Source organism: Calypte anna, chromosome 1, assembly GCF_003957555.1.
Source record: "Calypte anna isolate BGI_N300 chromosome 1, bCalAnn1_v1.p, whole genome shotgun sequence".
In the NCBI taxonomy this organism is placed as follows: Eukaryota; Metazoa; Chordata; class Aves; order Apodiformes; family Trochilidae; genus Calypte; species Calypte anna.
Window position 1 is genome coordinate 132,047,286 of NC_044244.1, and position 19,749 is coordinate 132,067,034.

At 36.2% G+C, this 19,749-nt stretch overlaps 1 protein-coding gene across 3 annotated transcripts in view; it reads left to right on the forward strand.

Annotated features, from left to right (window-relative positions):
* HERC2 (HECT and RLD domain containing E3 ubiquitin protein ligase 2) overlaps positions 1-19,749 on the forward strand; it is a 110,884-nt gene that overhangs the window by 75,165 nt on the left and 15,970 nt on the right. For all 3 annotated transcript variants that reach the window (XM_030466662.1, XM_030466670.1, XM_030466675.1), the window contains exons 61-82: positions 71-248; positions 683-764; positions 850-1,021; positions 2,986-3,130; positions 3,839-4,064; positions 4,749-4,920; positions 5,495-5,681; positions 5,877-6,017; positions 6,447-6,638; positions 8,746-8,899; positions 9,586-9,693; positions 10,825-10,956; positions 11,433-11,591; positions 11,676-11,794; positions 12,119-12,244; positions 13,273-13,428; positions 13,565-13,680; positions 13,806-14,004; positions 15,234-15,448; positions 16,078-16,255; positions 17,906-18,067; positions 19,183-19,274. In XM_030466662.1, coding sequence (XP_030322522.1) covers positions 71-248; positions 683-764; positions 850-1,021; positions 2,986-3,130; positions 3,839-4,064; positions 4,749-4,920; positions 5,495-5,681; positions 5,877-6,017; positions 6,447-6,638; positions 8,746-8,899; positions 9,586-9,693; positions 10,825-10,956; positions 11,433-11,591; positions 11,676-11,794; positions 12,119-12,244; positions 13,273-13,428; positions 13,565-13,680; positions 13,806-14,004; positions 15,234-15,448; positions 16,078-16,255; positions 17,906-18,067; positions 19,183-19,274 — 3,411 coding nt within the window. The remainder of the gene's footprint in view (positions 1-70; positions 249-682; positions 765-849; positions 1,022-2,985; positions 3,131-3,838; positions 4,065-4,748; positions 4,921-5,494; positions 5,682-5,876; positions 6,018-6,446; positions 6,639-8,745; positions 8,900-9,585; positions 9,694-10,824; positions 10,957-11,432; positions 11,592-11,675; positions 11,795-12,118; positions 12,245-13,272; positions 13,429-13,564; positions 13,681-13,805; positions 14,005-15,233; positions 15,449-16,077; positions 16,256-17,905; positions 18,068-19,182; positions 19,275-19,749) is intronic.

The following is a 19,749-nucleotide window of genomic DNA, read 5'->3' on the forward strand; positions in this document are numbered from 1 at the left end:
GATTATGAAGATTGGAATATATTGTACATTACTTAATTAATGCAGTTAATTCTTTTCTCATTTTCTCTAGGAACTGTGATAAACCCAGATTGATAGAAGCATTGAAAACCAAACGCATTCGTGATATTGCTTGTGGAAGTTCACACAGTGCTGCCATTACCTCCAGTGGTGAACTCTATACGTGGGGTCTTGGAGAATATGGAAGGCTAGGACATGGAGATAATACCACACAGCTGAAGCCTAAGATGGTAAAATAGATGTTTCTTGTCTGTGATGAAATGCAAATGTGTGTGTGTTTAATATATGATAAAATAAAGCAAAAGTAAAGTAAAAAACCCATGAAAACCTGTGATAATGAGAAAGCAGTATAAGTACATTATTTTGGAGTGACCTAAATTTTGGGTTTGGCCAAGAAGATCTAGTCTTTATTGGGAAGTGATGCAGAATAGGTAGTGCTGTTTTGAACATTCCTGTTCTGCATCTACTTTCATAATGTAGCTGGGTACATATGGATACATATACTGGCATGAAGCAATGTGAAGTCTTGGGTGGGCAGGGCTTGATAATCCTTTGCTCAGACTGGCAAAATGAGCAAGATGAATTATAAGAGCTTGAAAATGTTTGTAAAGTTTTAAAAATGTAATTTCTTTGAAACCTTTTACTTACTTTTTCTGTGCTTTAGGTTAAAGTGCTCCTTGGCCACAGAGTCATTCAGGTTGCTTGTGGAAGCAGAGATGCTCAGACTCTTGCTTTGACAGATGAAGGTAGTATTATTTTGTTCCAGTAGCTTTCTAGGGATGGGAATGCCGTGATCATTGTTTGACCTGCAGTTTGTTTGGTGTTTGTTAGGCTTGGTGTTTTCTTGGGGTGATGGTGATTTTGGAAAACTGGGCCGAGGAGGAAGTGAAGGATGCAACATTCCTCAGAATATTGAGAGACTGAACGGCCAAGGCGTTTGTCAGATTGAGTGTGGTGCACAGTTCTCATTGGCACTGACCAAGTCAGGAGTGGTATGGACATGGTATGTTACATATACCAGAAATATTAACAAAGCAATTACCAAGTATGTGTTGTACTTATTGGTGTTTGACTTCCCTAACTTCATCTATGCCCTATCTGCATGCTTTTGTCTTTTAAATTGGCAGCTCTTTGAGACAAACTGTGATCTGCTCAGTGACTGTAACACTGTCTTGCAGCATACTCAGCTTTGTATTTCACTCTGTTGGGATGCCTGGGTCTTACAGAATTAGTGGGGGAAGGAGAAGAATTCCTTCTCTTGGGAGCAATGGGGCATTTTAAAAGAATGTTAATTCAAGATTTAGGAGTGGAATGTGAAGAAGAGAACCTGAGAATCATAGTTTGGAGTATGTAGCCTGCAGCTAAAGCAGAGATTGAGAGAGTAAGGATGTAGTAGAATAAGGAAGTAAGCTAAAGTTCAGAGGAGATGGGGAATCATTTCCTCAGAAACACAGAGTTTCTGCAGAGCTCATTGCTGCTTTGAAGGCCACTGAGTTGTCAGTAGTGATGACTCAAAGCAGGAACTGGTGCAAAATGATCACTGAGAATTCTTCAGAAACCCCTTCTGTTTCTCTTCTGGTCTGCTTGCTTCTGTTTTGTTTTGAACACAAACTTGTTTTTTTGAGATTACAAACATTCCTATAAAATTTGCAAGCTTTACCTTACTGCAGATCACCTTCAGAGTGAAGTTCTCTAACCAGAACAAGGTTTTAGCCCTTGTGTGCTAAGGCTATGACCTGTGTGATATCTATCAAAGCTAAGAATATTTTAAATGGCAATTTTTGTTTTATTATTTACTGGCAATTGATGAATGATGTTAAGAGAAATCTACAAAGATACAGTTTTTTTAAGTTTAAGTTTAAGAAAAAAACTTTTAGCAGGGATGTAGTCTCTCAGAGTGGCTACTGGAAACTGTATTTCTCTCTCTTGGTTTCCCCTTTTAAAAGAAATTGTTCATTTGTTGATTTTTTTCTGTTTTGTTTTGTTTTTTTTTTAATTTGTTATTAAAGGAGTGAGAGGAAAGGTAATTTGGCAGTTTTTAAGAAATCTGCAAATTTCTTGTTCATTCCTTCAGTTCACTGTAACCCTTCTATATCTACTCATAAAATCTGCAGCCATTTCAGGATATTACAGGCCTACACAGAGATTTTTTGACTCTGTTGCAGCCTGTACTTTACAGATGGCTGAGTTGCTTCTAAAGTTTTATCTTTCTTCCATTTGTGATGGTTTGAAGGAAAAAATCTCAACTTCTGTGATATAACTTTAGGTGGGTAACAGTACTGTAAATCATTGATCTTCAGCATAACAGAAGTTTTCTCGAGAGAACCTGATGAGCAGCAAAACTGAGTGGTTACTAAAAACACAGTGGGAGAAACCTTAGGGGTTTTTTTGTTTTTTTTTTTACTGATGTTCTTAGAGGCATTTTAAGATGCTTTGCCTATGGCATATTTTTTTAGTGCAGTTTGTGTATAACAGTTTTAGAAAAATTTACATTGTGAAGGTTTGAGAACAACATTGAGGCTTGCAACAGTGTGAAAAAACTGAGTTCTGAGAACATGTGGGTTCTTTCATATTTTTTTCATATGAGTAAATTTATTAAAGGGCCTGAAATTAGGTTTATCCCCAGTAGGATAAATCATTCCAAGTCTCTCAAAACATGTCAATTTTTAAGTATTTATAATTTCAGTATTTCTGCAACAGAGGAAAGTCAATGTAATAACAGTTACACTATGTACAAAGAAATACTCACAACAATTCCTACCCTATACTTAGATAAAAAGGTATGGGAGTCAGAGAACTGCAGTTGGCTTCATTTTTAGGCAATTCGGATTTGAAGAATTTGCTATCTGGTGCTCATATTTAATCTCAGTGATAAATGAAGTATTTTGGTTTTGAAAACTGCATTGACAAGAGGGGAATGTGTGAAAAATGATTTGTTTTGAATCTTGAGTTTCCTGTCTGTTGCAGGGGTAAGGGTGACTACTTCAGGCTAGGCCATGGCACGGATGTACACGTACGAAAGCCACAAGTTGTGGAAGGACTGAGGGGTAAAAAGATTGTGCACGTGGCTGTAGGGGCACTCCACTGTCTAGCAGTTACTGACACTGGACAGGTAGGTTGTGCTTCACCCTCCTTTCCCTTTTTCCTTTTCCCAGAATGGAGTAAACTAAACTGTTGAGGAAGAAAAGTCTAATAGCATTCGTGTTGATTAAATGGAGTAAAAATATCTAATGATATGTATTTGCTTATAAAAATCCTTCATAAATACAAGCATGATTGCAATTGAAAATATATTAGTTGTCATATTGTTATTGGAGTGCAAATGTTATTGTTTTAGTACCTTTTGAAATATTTTCCTAGTTTATATTTTTTATCTTATGATGAGTTTCCTGCTTCTTACTCTTGAAATGCAGAAGCATTTGTAGAATTCTGGACAGATTGTTCTGCTGTGATCCAGCATTATCATCCTAGTGATTCAGATACCCAGTGTAATTACTGTGCAACTAGTTTCATGAAAGTTCCTGTTCACTGTGAACATTGAATAATTCATGAGTGAACTGATGACTTATGAATTGGCAACAATTTATTAATTATCTGATAAATTACTGCTTTTATTTATCATTTTTTCTCTTTTTTCTGTTAATGTATAATGCCTCCATTATTTAAAGGGGGGGAAAAAAAAAGTCACAGCAATAGGTTTTCTAAAGTTTCCTAGATTAATAATAAAAATCCCTAATATTCCGTTGTAGGAATTTTTAAGAAACCAATTGAAAGATGCAACCAGAGAAGCAAAGTAATAAGAGAAAATGTTTGCTTGCAGGTTTATGCTTGGGGTGACAATGACCATGGGCAGCAAGGCAATGGAACTACTACAGTCAATAGAAAGCCCACTCTTGTCCAGGGCTTGGAAGGCCAGAAAATCACTCGGGTTGCTTGTGGGTCTTCCCACAGTGTAGCTTGGACAACAGTGGATGTAGCTACACCATCTGTTCATGAACCAGTACTTTTCCAGACAGCGAGGGACCCTTTGGGTGCTTCTTATCTTGGTTGGTATTTATTGCCTTCTGTTTTTTTTTTTTAATGCCACTTGAGTGTTAGTTGTGTGGTTTAATAACTGGTAGAAGAGTGCAAAAATAAAAATGTTTTAAAAAAGCACCACAAAGCAACAAAAACCCCAACATTTTAATGTCTAAAAAAAAAAAAAAAGGCAAAAACCCAACTAAACTTCTTTCAGAACATGGAAGTTGTAAAGGACTTTTTCAGAAGTAGCATTAATTTGAACTTTTATTATTCTTCCAGAAAAGAAAATGTAACATGGTTTATCAAATGCCTCACTATCTTTAATATGGGATAGACCTTCATGGAATTTGTGGTAGATGGATGCTACTCTAATACTGGTCTTCTTATATACTACCACTTGTTTAGTATTTTTAAGATCCCCTAATAAATATTGCAATTTCTGAAATTTCTTTGTAACTAAAACTTCGTTTAGATGCTGATCACCAAAGTTTTTTAATTACTTCAATCTTCCTGAGTAAGTAACAAGGTAGAACATTATTTTATGAAAGTCTTTACTGCAAATCTTTGGTATTGACTGTAATGTTGTAACTGTAGGCACTGCAACTTTGCAATCATATTCCTGAATAACAAGAAATTAGATAAATCAGTTCCAGTTATGTATCATACCATTAAAAAATCCTTGCCTTCTCTTTTTTTCCCTCTCACTCCAGGTGTTCCTTCAGATGCAGATTCTTCTGCTGTCAGTAACAAAATCAGTGGGGCCAACAGTTCCAAGCCGAATCGCCCTTCCCTTGCTAAGATCCTCCTGTCACTTGATGGGAATGTTGCCAAGCAGCAGGCATTATCTCATATACTGATGGCATTGCAAATCATGTATGCCAGGTAGGCATGCGGACATTCTTGTCTTTTGCAGAGCAACAGGTGACAAAACTTACCATCTGTTAGGGTCTCTTGAGTCAGGTATAAATTGCTTCACAAGTTTGGAGTCCTCAGGGTAGACCTAAACATAATTTAAATTTTCTTTTGATATTGATGTTAGTTGTATGCTGTTAGGCTTTCTTTACAGAAGTTCCTAGTGAAAGGGGAAAAAAAAAACCCTGTTTATTTAGGAATGCTCAAGTAAATAATGCAAGAACAGTGTGAGTATATCATGATAGATTATGTGGAGGAAGGAGTGGGTGACAGTGTGGAAAGGACACTAAAACTTGACAGTGCCCTCCTTCTTGCTGATAGAGAGCAGAGTGTGCTAAAATTTGTTGAAGAGGATCTCATGTAAATTCATGGCCTTAACACACAGTATTTAAGCATCAGGCCTGAAGCAGAATAATCTACTCCTGAAATTCCAAAGCTTGGAAACCTTTCTGTATTTTATTAAGAGCAAGCTAATATTATTTTTTTCTAAGTTCATCAAGGAGGTACAATTACGTTTATGTTAATTTGTCCTAAATGGTTTCAGAGATGCAGTGGTTGGAGCATTGATGCCTGCAAGCATGATTGCACCAGTAGAATGTCCTTCTTCATCACCTGCCCCCCCATCAGATGCTACTTCTACAGGAAGCCCTGCAAATGGAGATGAATGCATGCTTGTAGGAGATATAGAAGAGAGGTTGAGCCCAAACCCGTGGCAGGACAGGAGAGGGGAGGTAATTTTTGAAAGTGTTTTAACAGTAAAGCTGAAAAATATTGTCCTGTTTAGTTTGATAACAGAAATTATAGAGTTCTTTTGTCATCTGATTCAGGAGTGAGTGCTCTGTATATATCAGATTTGGAAAAACTAAAGTTTTACAATATCTTTACAGCTGTTGCAGCTTTTGTTAATTATTATTTATTTTGGCCAGGTTGTTTCTTCAGAAGATGCTGTGACACCATCTGCTGTAACTCCCTCAGCTGCTGCTGCTTCTTCCCGTCCTTTCATTCCAGTCACAGATGATCCTGGAGCTGCCAGTATCATTGCAGAAACCATGACAAAAACCAAAGAAGTAATGTTGTCAATACCTTCCTTACAACTTTAAGTCCTGTTTTTATAAAGTAGTTTTGCTTTTTTGTGTCTTAAATATTATTCTATAAATTACTGTATTTTAAAATATATCCAAAGACAGGGCTGGTGTTGTTTCGGTGTTTGGTTTTTTTGGGGGGTTTTGTTGGTTTGTTTGGTTTTTTTTTTGGGGGGGGGGAGTGGTGTGTGTTTATTTGTTTTATCTAAAGTTAAAGGAGGTTTTGTTTTACGAAAACCTTTTCACTTGACAAATGGATTTGACAGTGTTTAATTTTGGCACCTTATAATCCACGATTTATGAATTGTGTTTAAAAACGACTTGAAACTTCTTCAGACAAGTTAACTTGTTCAGAATCAGTGAAATATTTCTTCCATCTTCACTGCCTAAGTATTTCCACAATTTCTTTTGTAGGATGTAGAAAGTCAAAGTAAGGTATCTGGCCCAGAACCACAGTACTTGGACGAGTTTACCAGTCTCCTGGTACCAGATGACACACGAGTCATGGTTGACCTGCTAAAGCTTGCTGTGTCCAACCGAGCAGGTGAAAAGGGAAGAGATGTTCTTTCAGCTGTGCTGTCTGGCATGGGAACAGCTTACCCACAGGTCAGGTTTTGTTCCTGTTCCATTTTAACTATGTCCTTTTTATTAGCAGCTTAGTAGAATACTTCATTGTATTTGAGGTGCAGTTCCATGGAATGAGAAACTCAGTAACATTAAAATCTGAGTTGAATTTGCATGTGAACCTTAATGATTCTAATAGAAATATTACATTAATATATGTGTGTTCTACAAATGTCAGTAGTAGAGTATAGATCTATTGTGCTGCAATTAGACATCAAAATAGAAGCTTGATTAACTATATCTATGAATTGGACAAGTGGCTGTGGCTATTGAAATAAAGCAGAATTAAACCAAGACCTATTTCCTGGTTTTATGCAATGTTAGTTTAAAAACTTCCATGGTTTGCATTTGAGTTTATTTGTCAAACAGATGCAGTTGGTATTGCAAGCTAAGACTGCTTTTAGTTTATTGTTAAAGATACAGCAATTCTTTTTAATTTATAAGATCTACATTATTTGGTGCACTGAAGTTTCTCTTTAACTGTTTACAAAGTATCCCTGGCTGTGGCTTTTTTTTGTACAACTTTCAATCAGAATGAATAAATGCTATTATGTTGTATACTAATATCTATATGGAAGAATGATACAAATCACATATTATTTATAGAACATCTGCTTACAAAAATAAACTGAAAGTTATTTCCTGTTCAACTACTTTACCCTTCAAATACTTTCTTATTTAATGAATAGCAGTGCATTCCTCTTCAGATGCTTATATGATGTAGTTAATTTCTGACTGCTTAAAGACTGGTTTTAAACATCTTATGTGATTATGCAAAACTGATTTTTGTATTGTCTTATTAAACTTGGCTTCACTAACCAAAGAGAATACTAATGACTTTGCTAAGTAGTGTGCATTTTATTGAGTGAAATTTTATCTTTTGCTGATGATATAATACAACAACTAGTTTTAAACAGTGAAACCTTATGATATCTTTATCTAAGTAAGGGTATAGGAGAGCCTAACTGAAACTATTAATGCAGAACCCCACTCCCCTCACCCAGTTTTCACAATTTCTCATCACAGTTAGCTATTTATTCCCATATTCTGAGTTTCAGATCTAGTTGTTCCTCTCTCATCCCAATTAAATACATGCTATATGCACACTTATATATTAATCCTTATTATTGCTTCTGATATTAACAGTGAATAGCTGAAAAACTTTGTGAGAGGTTTCTCTGGTTTAATTTTTTTTAGTTTTGCTTTTTGATGTTTTTATTAATTAGAGTCAGAATTTTTATTTGAAGCTGCTCCTTAAACATTATTATATTAGAATTTTATCTCTAAACAGTGTTTTTGCAGCATTACGTACTGGCTGTATATTTAGAACAGAATAGATATTTCAGTTGGAAAGGACCTACAATGACCATCAAGTCCAACTCCTTGACCAATTCAGGGTCAACCACCTCTCTAGGAAGCCTGTTCCAGTGTTCGACCACCCCTTGGTAAAGAAATGCTTCTCAATGCCAAGTCTGAACCCACCCTGGCACAGCTTTGAGCCATGCTGGCAGATGCTCTCCGTGGGTAGGAGAGAGAAGATCTCAGCACCTCCCTCCTCAGAAAGCTGTACAGAGCAGTGAGGTCACCCCCCAGCCTCCTTTTCTCCAAACAAGACACAGTCCCAAAGTCCTTAACCACTGCCCATAGGTCATTCCTTCTGCCCCTTTCAGCAGCTTTGGATGCACTGAAAGGACCTTCACTTCCTCCTTAAATGGTGGGGCCCAAAACTGCACACAGTGCCCAAAGTGAGGCTGCACCAGTGCTACATACAGTGGAAGGTTTGCACCTTTCCTTAATATCCTGGCTGCCCTATGCTTAATAATTTGGATTTTACAATTTGAATTTTCTCTAAAGGAAAGCAATTGCTTGTGTTGTCATTTACTTACTTGAAGCTTACATTTTTTGGCTTTTAATCTTAGGAGTTTTTGTCCTAAAGGACTATTTTATATTGTGGTTTGTGAATCAGAATTCAGAAAACAAGTGAATTGATTATTTATTTAGTAAAATTTTGGGAAGGATGTTATTTGGCTTAGATTTCTTAGATTAATCAAACTTTCTTTTTGTAAAGTGTACATTTTTGTTCTCTTAGGTTGCTGATATGTTGTTGGAGCTGTGTGTAACTGAACTGGAAGATGTGGCAACTGATTCACAAAGTGGTCGTCTCTCTTCGCAACCAGTTGTGGTAGAAAGCAGCCATCCGTATACTGATGATACATCTTCTAGTGGCACAGTGAAAATACCAGGTATAGAACTAGAGTTATCTTACTTTAATTCAGTTATTTTCAAGCCTGCCTGCATAAAATTCTTCCTTAACTTGCAAAACTATGTAGCGGACTTTTAAAGCCATGTTGTGTCCTGTTGCTACAATAAATTATTTCTTGAGATGCTTATATGCTGCATCAGCATCTCAGTCCTGTGAAATCATTGCTGTTCTTTGTTCAGTTATGAAGCTGAGAAGGACTGAGTCCTTTTCAGGGTCAATAATTGAACACCTATCTTCTAGTCTTGAGTATTAGGGAAATACTCTTGCTTTAATGTTGTCTTTTCATTTAGTGCTTCTATCAATATGTTATCTAGTACTTCTCAAAAGGTACAGGCAACAAAGAGCTATTTGCCTTAACTGTAAAACTGATGTTTTTTCTCAATTGGAACTTCAGTTTGGAATGTTCTGAATGTAGGCTTCTGTCTGCTAGCCCCTGCTCACATGAACTTGCTAGGATGTAAGTCTTTCAAAAAGAAGAAATTACAGACAAATAATGTCATTAAACCAATGGAAGCTTTTTGATTTTTGTTTTTTTTTTTTTTAAATTAATGAGCACTATGGCTTCCAAACAACTGCATTTGATTTCATGTGGGTTTCTCAAATACTTCATTTGTTTGTGGTATCGATTGCTCTGTAGAAATGTGTCAACTTTTTGTTGCTGTTTAGGTGCTGAGGGACTGAGGGTAGAGTTTGATCGCCAGTGTTCTACAGAGCGGCGCCATGATCCCCTCACCATAATGGATGGTGTCAACAGAATTGTTTCTGTCCGATCAGGTCATGAGAATAAATGTCTTTCAAAAATGCCTGTGTGGTTTGCTGTTAAATGCTGAATTAAATGTACCACTGTCTGTCACTGTCTGTGACTGACTTATTGTGAGGGATTTGCCAATAAAAAAAGGGGAAGAAGCATGTAAACTGGTACTCTGTTTAAAACTGAAAAAACTGTAAGATCTAGACACAGACATGTAAGAGTGATCTTGCCTTTTTGAATATAGAGAAGCTTTTAGAAGAACACGTTGCCACGATCTTTCAAAGAGCAGTTAGAGTATAAAAAATCAGTGTTTAGCACCCCTGCTAACACGTGTGAATTTCTGTATAATCAAAGTATATTTTAATAGATTGAAACACAGTTGGAAGAGGATACTTCTTTTTTTCTTTTCTTTTTTTTCTTTTCTTTTATGTATTACTTGCAGAAATGTAGCTTTCATACAGTCAAGACAAATGCTCTTCTGCTATCAAAAGCATAACATAATTTCTCGGCTCTCATTCTGTTTTTTGCTCTGACCTGTGTATGTGACACCACACAAAATCTTCACATCTTTTACCCTGTTATCTCTGATTCCATTTTTAAGCACTATTAATATGCAATAGATTTTAGAGGAGTAATTTTAAACTCATCAAATTTTACATTGGCCCAACTCATGCATTACACTGAGTGCAAGGGTCTCAGTACTACCTGTGCTTAACAGCAGTCATGATATATGGGCTTTAGCTGTTGACCCATTTTCCCCTAAACTGTTTCAGATGTGCCTGAGTTTCATTACTGAGAGATTTCTGATTGAATTCCTGGTTGAAAAAGCTGTAAAGTTTAAATTAATGTGTATGTTGTTATATATTTTTGTAATATAAGAAGATTATTGGAAAGTAAGACATTGGATTTTAGTAAGATCTTGCTATTCTGTTTTGAATGTAGTAGTAAAAGTACCTGTTAGCAGTGCTAATTGAAGTGCTAGAGATGTAGTTTTGTTAGTGTAACATGGTTAGAGTTATTTTCATGTTTTTGACATAGCTTTTTTCCTTGTTCTTGGATGCATGTAAGTGATGTTTAAAATATGTGGTCATGGAAGAAATTTGCATTTTCTCAGGTGATATGGATGAGTATGTTCATATTCCTTGCTGTAACAGGTCGTGAGTGGTCAGATTGGTCTAGTGAACTGCGAATTCCAGGGGATGAACTGAAGTGGAAGTTCATCAGTGATGGCTCTGTGAATGGATGGGGGTGGAGATTCACTGTTTACCCCATCATGCCAGCTGCAGGTAAGTTATCAGATAGGACATTTACAAAAGGGTGAGAGAGTAGGTTTACTTGTCTGGTTTTTGCAGTTGCATTTATTGCATGGTGTTTACATGACAGAGTTAAGTAGTTCATTTACATTCATACTAAGAAAACATTTTCATTGATACTTAGGAAACATCAAAGTCTTGAGAGGTGCACTCGTGCACAGAGAAGAGACAAAAATATTTTGTAGTTTTCTCTAGTTTGCCTCTTCATCAGTGAAGAGAGGATACTTTCAAGGCACAGTTCATCTGATATTATTTTTTTTAATGCATCTAGACTGTAATTAGGTGAATTATGTCATGAAAGTGCCTCCTGCTTCAAATCCTTTCGAAGTGAGGTGGAATGTACCAGCCCAGATGCAGACTAGCATTCTGTATTTTATATTTAGATCAGCTAAATCCTGCCTATGTTCTGTTTCAGTCTGAGGACCTCTTCCCCACCTTTTTTCTTGCAGGCCCTAAAGACCTTCTCTCAGATCGTTGCATCCTTTCATGTCCCTCGATGGATTTGGTTACATGTTTGCTGGATTTTCGCTTAAATTTTGCTTCCAACAGGAGTATAGTTCCTCGTCTGGCAGCTTCCCTTGCAGCTTGTGCTCAGCTGAGTGCCTTAGGTAGGTGTATTCTGAAAACTAAATCTGTTTGTTTGAAATGGAAATGGTTGTTTTAAGTTGTTTTGTGTGCTTCTGTTTCCTTAGCTGCTGGTCACAGGATGTGGGCCTTGCAGAGACTACGGAAACTGCTGACGACTGAGTTTGGTCAGTCTATTAACATCAACCGCATCCTCGGGGATAATGATGGAGAAACAAGAGCTTTGGTAAGAAGGCAGCAATGCTCTCCTTTTCACATTAAGATGCTTGTGAAGCACTGAAATGCATTTTTGTTGTTAATGGCAAAATGGGAAATGTGCAAATGAATAGCCCTCTTGCACAGGTCTGTAAGTGTCCTCTGTTTTAGGAAGAAATCAATAATTCCGGTATGACATAGGTGTGGTTTTGGAATTGCCAAAGAGTGGTAGAAATAATTTGTATGAGGAAATGGATGTAAGTGGTACTTCACATAGCTAGCTGTATTTATCTAAAATAATGTATTTTTTGTAATACACACAAATCCTAACTTCCTGGTTCTGTGGTTTCTTCAGAGTTTCACAGGGAGTGCTTTAGCTGCTTTGGTTAAAGGTCTTCCAGAAGCTTTGCAGCGACAGTTTGACTATGAGGACCCCATTGTGAGAGGTGGCAAACAACTGCTCCACAGCCCTTTCTTTAAGGTAATGGTGCACAATCAATAAATAAGTCATTAGTGTAGTTCTGGATTTTTTTTTTTTTTTTTTGTGAAATGTGACTAAGCTCACTAAGTCCTGTATCAGAAACTTTCTGGCAAAATCAGAGTACTACTTTTAAAAGTAGAATCAAATACACAAATACAGAATAAGGTGTACTTAGCTAGGCAGGGGTAAGTAGGTCAGAAAAACATCTTGGAAGTACTCTACACTTATGGTAAATGATTTCTGGGTTTTCCTAATAGGAATGCTGTAAGTTTGTTTTTTATTTATTTATATAATCTGAAAGTTATTTGCCTACAATTGGAATGGATAAGCATCTCTGTTTTAAAGGGAGGGCTGTTCAGTTTTGGACCCCATACTTCAAAGGAAAAGTAAAGAAGATGAGGTAATGTTAAGAGCAGTAAGAATAAAAGGCTGAAAAAGCCCCCCATGTAGTAAAAGTTAGTAAGAGGACTTCTGTCATAAGGAAAGGAAATTCTTAAAATGCATAGCAGTTTTATATAGGTAAATACAGGTTTCATATAATATATAGGTATAATAATAATAATTAATAATATATATAAAATATAATATAATAATAAATATAGGTTTTATATAAGTAATCCATTGTTCACAATCTTTATTGGTAACATTGACTAGAAATTGAATAAAAAAATCAGTTGAAAATTGATTTAATTGTAGGAAGGAGACTGTGTAGAAATGGAAGGTAAAAACTTCAGTACATGGTATTTAATATAGAAAAGTTAATTAATGTAGGTGGTTTTTTCTCAAGGGGGTTGTGAAGATTTCTGGGTTGGAAGAATTCATTAAATTCATAGCCATGTGAGATAGTGTGGGTACACTTGATTCTGCTCCATCAATGAAGATGGCTCTTAACGTCCCTTGTACTTTACATTGTCACAGAGACTGTTCAGGCCCTGCTGGTCTGTGAGCTGTTCAAAGACATCAAATGCATATCACTTTTTATTACATGTTTTTGATACATCTCTAAAATGTTTTTTGATTGTCTGAAGGTACTCGTGGCTCTTGCTTGTGATCTGGAGTTGGACACTCTCCCTTGCTGTGCAGAGACACACAAATGGGCCTGGTTCAGGAGATACTGTATGGCATCCAGGGTTGCTGTGGCTCTTGATAAAAGAACACCATTGCCTCGCCTTTTCCTTGATGAGGTACTGCAGGAATATTTTTAATGGTTCATGGAATATCCAAAAGTATTTCATTTAAAAGGATAGACTAAGTTTGAAGTATTTTGGTAGGAATAACTGGTAGTTTGAATAATGTTACTTAATCCAAAATATGTTACAGGTGGCAAAGAAAATTCGAGAATTAATGGCAGATAATGAAAATATGGATGTTCTTCATGAGTGCCATGATGTCTTCAAGAGAGAACAGGATGAGCAACTTGTCCAGTGGATGAACAGGTTATTTCTTTCAACTGTCATCAGTTCAGTCTTGTGATGCTTCATTGTTGCACAATGATAAACTCCATTTTTCTGTGACTTTTGAAAAGCTCTTTTAAAATATAGTTTGTTTTGCACTTTTACAGAAGACCTGATGATTGGACACTTTCGGCTGGAGGCAGTGGAACTATTTATGGTTGGGGTCATAACCACAGAGGACAGCTTGGTGGGATTGAAGGGGCAAAAGTCAAAGTCCCAACTCCATGTGAAGCTCTTGCTACCCTTAGACCAGTGCAGTTAATTGGTGGTGAACAGACTCTGTTTGCAGTGACAGCTGATGGAAAAGTAAGAGTACAACAAATGTTTGTTAGACTCCCTTGAAATATATAATCCTCAGTGAAAATGAGTTCGGCTAAATGAAAAATGTGCATAGCACAGATGATGGTTGTTATTGTTTTTGTGATGACTAAGGATTTTGGTTTTTTGGTTTTTTTTAAAGAGAAAGAGCACTATACCAAATCCACCAGTGCATTCTAGAATTCAGTGTACTATAGCATTAAATGCATGGAGAAGGCCATGCAATTTAGTTTATTTCAGTAAAGCTGAGTGCACCTGGTTATGTAACCTGGTTATGGAGTTGCATAGAACAGGTTATAAAATAAAATGTGGTGATTATGTCTCTCTGGCAGGGGAGAGGTCTAATTGGAATCTGGAATTGTTCACACTTGGCTATGAGCCTGTAAATTAGGTATTGGAGGATCTAATTAGCAGATTCTTGAATCCTGAGTGAAAGGGAACACCATGCCAAGGCTTAGAGTAATGCATAGGAGAAAAAAAAGTTCACAAATTTGAAAGAGTATTTATTTTGGTACAGAAGGCAGTTTTGTGTTAAGGATGTGATAGAGAATTTTAGCCAGAGCTTTTTGTAACAGTTACATTTGTCTAGTGAGATACTGTAGTGATCTTATCCTCAGCAGTCAGTATCATCCTTGTTAATAATTGACAGAAGGATGAGGGCAGATCATGACATTGCTTGACATCATTCTATTCAGAGAAAATACTTTGAGGTAGACAGAGAGTGAAAAGCTGTACTTAGTTACATTTCTGGGATTGGAGGGGAAGGAGGAACTGTATTTAGATGTGTATATTCCAAAGAAAGAAAGAAAACTAGGAAAGTGCTGCTTGACTTACAGGTGACAGATAGTTTTGTAATGTTATCAAACAAAGGTTTGGCTTCTTGATGCTTTTACAAAATAATCCTTAGGATTTAAAATAAGATGAAAATTAGCATTAAAATCAAGTCAAATTAGGAATTGAAATCAAATTAGGAATTGAAATCAAATCAAGCCAGGAAAAGTTCATATTGACTTAAGTGTAGCCATATTTTCATGTTTTTGTGAAATAATTTCAAGTGCCTCTTTTTCTGAAAATTTGTATAGGCATGTAAGGAAGTTTTTTTTTCACACTTTCCTTTAACTGTATTTTATGTATATTTTTAAAGAATTTTTCTCTAGAGGTCTAGTGAATATTTTTCAAGAGGCAAACAGAAGTAAATTCTATTCTTTACTTTAAAGCTGTATGCCACTGGATATGGAGCAGGTGGTAGGCTTGGAATTGGAGGAACAGAGTCAGTGTCTACTCCAACTTTACTGGAATCCATTCAACATGTGTTTATAAAGAAAGTTGCAGTGAACTCAGGAGGAAAGCACTGCTTGGCATTGTCCTCTGAAGGAGAAGTTTATTCTTGGGGTGAAGCAGAAGATGGGAAACTTGGTCATGGAAACCGAAGGTAAGATAAGCTTTGAAATGTTATTTTAAAAAATATTAATGGATACTTACAGTTTCTATGTACTACAAGTGTTGTTTGAGTACTGCCTATATGTAGAAGTCAGTGTAAAGCAGTGATGTGTAAATAGACATTGAATAAACCACAAAATACTTTTCAGATACACAGTTACTCTGATATCTGTAATTAAGATACCTTGTTCTAACACATCTGTGGGTGCTGAAGTCCTTCCTTTGGCATCTCTCTGGTGCTTTAGGGAGCAGAACTGCTGTTCTGCTTCTGATCTCCATAGGCATTGTTGCCTACACTGAATAGGTTATGTTGTTACCTGTGGACTGATTTTCCAGTGTGAATGCTTAGCTTTAACTAGTTTTTGATTGAAGTGGCTTTGTAGTTTTAGTTTACCTTAAATGCTTCAGTATTAGTGAAATATTTATAGCTTTTAAAGGCCTCTAAAATATTTCTAAATGTCTAATGAAACATAAATCTTGAGGATATTAAACTGGAACAAAAGGAAATACTCGGGGGTTTTTTGCAGTCCTTGTACTCAGGTTAAAAACCTCTCTTCATATATTGGTGAATGTGAATGGTCTGTTCTAAAAGTTATGTCAATACAAATATTTTCATTTCAGCCCCTGTGATCGTCCTCGTGTAATTGAGTCTCTGAGGGGTATAGAAGTGGTTGACATTGCTGCTGGGGGAGCACACAGTGCATGTATTACAGCTGCAGGAGATCTTTTTACGTGGGGAAAGGGAAGATATGGACGCCTTGGGCATGGAGATAGTGAGGACCAACTGAAACCTAAATTGGTAAGAAACTTTTGGACTTGTATACAGTCTTAGTCCAGTTCTGACCTTTTGATTTGTAACTTTTTACATTTCTGTGTATAAAGAATTAAAGAGCTAAAGGGTGGCATGCGTTTCTAAGAAATTAACAGTTGCTTTAGAAAACTGGAGTAGATTAGAAGAATAAAGTGGAAGTGGAGCTGTAAAACTTTGAGATCATGAAACAGCTTGTAAGGAATTTATTTTAGAGAAGACAGACCCAAATCAAACACCCCACCATGCAGTAAATTCTACCCCTTCACAGAAGGAGTTTGCACTGGAAGTAACAGGTGAGTTCCTTGCCTACTGGGTCTCCTCATTGTTTACTGTGAGGAAAATGTACCAGTGATTACACTGACAGCCACTTAGTCACTTGCAAACCTCACATAGTAATGATACTGTTAATTCTCACAATTGAATACTGAGATGTTACTGAAATATATGCTAAGTTAGGAAGAGTTCAGCCTAGCTAATGCTGAGGTATTTAATTACTATTTGCTAAAGAAATTTGATTTAAACAATTATGATGAAGAAGATAGAAGTTTCTACTTAAGTGGTGAATCTAAAACCTTGGACTGTATTGAATGTATAAAGAGTATACTGAATAGCTGAAAAATTTCACTTGCAACTGTTGCATGCCTGTGAACTAGACTGTAAGAGCTTTAAGTTAGAATAGTGGTATTAAGAAAACTTCCCTGCCTTAGAAAGCGGAGTTAATTTTGCTACCCATTTATCTCTTGCAAAGGATAAAATTACATTAGTTGAATCAAGCAGAATGTTAGTTTGTATTTTTTATTAATAACTCTGTGCTTATGTTTTTATTTATACAAAGATGAACTTTTTCAGTGCTTGAGTTTGTGGGTTGAGGTATCATACATTCTTAGTCCACTTTGGGACCTCATCACTTGCATCCAGATGTTCTCATTCCTCTGCCCCCCAAAATCAGTGGTCTGCTCACCTTTCTTACACATCTCAATACATCTTCCTCTTCTCTATGTTCTTGATTAGTATGAAGATGGGTAATCCATAGATGAGTTGAAATCTGTAAAGTTTCAGGCTGCTTTGCTGGGTTATGCTACTTATAATCTAATTTAAGTAGGGGTGACAACGGAGAGGATGCAATACGTGTGGGTAACCATTCTTTTGCTTTGTGAATCCAGATCTCACATTTATCACTAGATGGCAACATTTCAAAAGATGTTGCTTAAATTCAGGTTATGCTGCAAGTGCTAGATAACTGTGAAGAAGTAAAAGAGTATTTGAAAATAAGGCTTTATTTTATTTTATTTTATTTAACTGTATAAAGTACGCCGAGAACGTGGAACTATTTAAACAGAATATAGTCTTTAATAACTTTGTGTTTTGTATGAATTATTTTCCCTGACTCCCTAGGTCAAAAAAACACCCCACAGCTACTTAGCCAATTAAAAAGACTAATCTGGTATTTGAAATACATAATTTCCATTTTGCTGGTTTGAAAAGAGCAAAGCCATTTTACTTGCCTTTATTTGCTTCTTCCTATGGTGTTTCAGACTTGTAGTTTCAGTGAAGCACTTCTATTTGGGTTGGTCATATTTTCTGAAACTAAATGACTGAGTCTTATATTATGAATAAAAAAGGGTAATTTCTTCCCAGGTGGAAGCTCTCCAAGGCTACCGTGTGATTGACATAGCCTGTGGCAGTGGAGATGCACAAACATTGTGCCTGACTGATGATGATACAGTCTGGTCCTGGGGTGATGGAGATTATGGAAAACTTGGGAGGGGAGGCAGTGATGGCTGTAAAGTACCAATGAAGGTAATTGACTGTAATTTTTTCATTGTTTTAGAAATCATGAGATAGATGGAGAAGACTGAAGACAGATTTGTCAGTCTATGCAAACTTAAATCCATCCTGGGACATTGATATTCTTCTGATAGCTGTTAATAGTGACCTTTGTAGGCTACACTGATAAGTCTTTAAATTCTGTGCTGAGCTTTAAAATGTACTTGGAAGATTTTTTTTTTTGTTGGAGAACTTTGCTGGTTCCAGCAATATTTCTCATTTTAATTTTGGTTCCTGTCAAAACTTTAGATTTTACCAAGAACTCTTCATACTTCAGTGTGTTTACTGGAGGCATAACTTCATTCCAGAAAGGGGTATTAATTTGTTAAAAACTAATCTTATTTTGTGTTAAATCTTCCATGTGAATGCATAGTTAACTTAGAATTTTTTCATATGTTACAAATGAAATCTGTATAGCCATCTCATTTGAATTGCAGCACTTGTTATGAAGATCAATATTTGTGTTTGAGAAATGTATCACTATGTATACGTATGCACAGTGGATTTTAGATTCTTACTTCAGAATCACACTTTATTACCTGGATACAGGTGTCCCCATTTTGTTTCCAAATGGACCAAGTCTGCCAGCCTGTCCCAAGTAACAGGATTTTATCATGATATAACACAATATGAAAATAGCTTGTCTGTGTTTAATCAGTCATTCTCTCAGGATTGCTGGTAAAGTGGTGTAAGGACCTACACAAAATAATTATGAAGAGTATAGAGGAGATTTAAATATTTTTACTATGTCAACAGAATGACATCTGTGTCATAGGAGCTAGGGATGATGAATGCTGAGTATTTGGAGACAGAACCATATTCTTTCTATTAAGGAGCAATTGCTGAGTAACTAGTGACAAAATGTATAGATTATCTTTGACAGCTTGCCAAATCTGAACTTCTTTTTAATGTTTAGGTATTAAATGGTAAAGAGATGGAAGAAGTAGAATTATACTAAATGGTCTACATACACATTTTAATGTACAAATATACTTACAGAGACGGTTGTATTTTACTTAAGACAGTTCAATCTGTGAAACTATAGCATCCTTAATTAACTTCAGTTTAATTTGATACTGTTTTCCTAGATTGATTCCCTCACAGGCCTTGGAGTGGTTAAAGTAGAATGTGGATCACAATTTTCTGTGGCTCTTACAAAATCTGGAGCAGTGTATACCTGGTAAGTATTTTGTATTTTTTATTCTGACTGTTAGATGTAATCTTGTCTGCAACAGGTGTTAGTGTTAGACTGACTTCATCTGCCACTCACAGGAATACTTTATAGTGCTATTTGACTGAAAAGTATTTTTTCTTGGATGTCTAAGCACAGAGTTGTCATTCCAGGCACTGACCACTGCAAGGTGCCAAAGTTCCAAAGAGGTCAGAGGAAGTCTGAAATGTCATGCAAGGCAGAAGATGTTGGCATAAATAACATGCACCAAAACTGTGTCTAGCTTGTGGTACCTATAGTCTGAGGATTGATTTTTTTTCATTCATTTGAAATTTTGTAGTTTACTGTACTAGACTTAATTGTTTAAAGATTAAACAAGATGACTTCCCAACATCCCTTTGCCCCATTGTTTGAATGACAGTAGATATAATTAAGCTGTCCAGAGTTCCAGACTCCAAGGTCAGTCAGTGTACTGTGTCTGCAG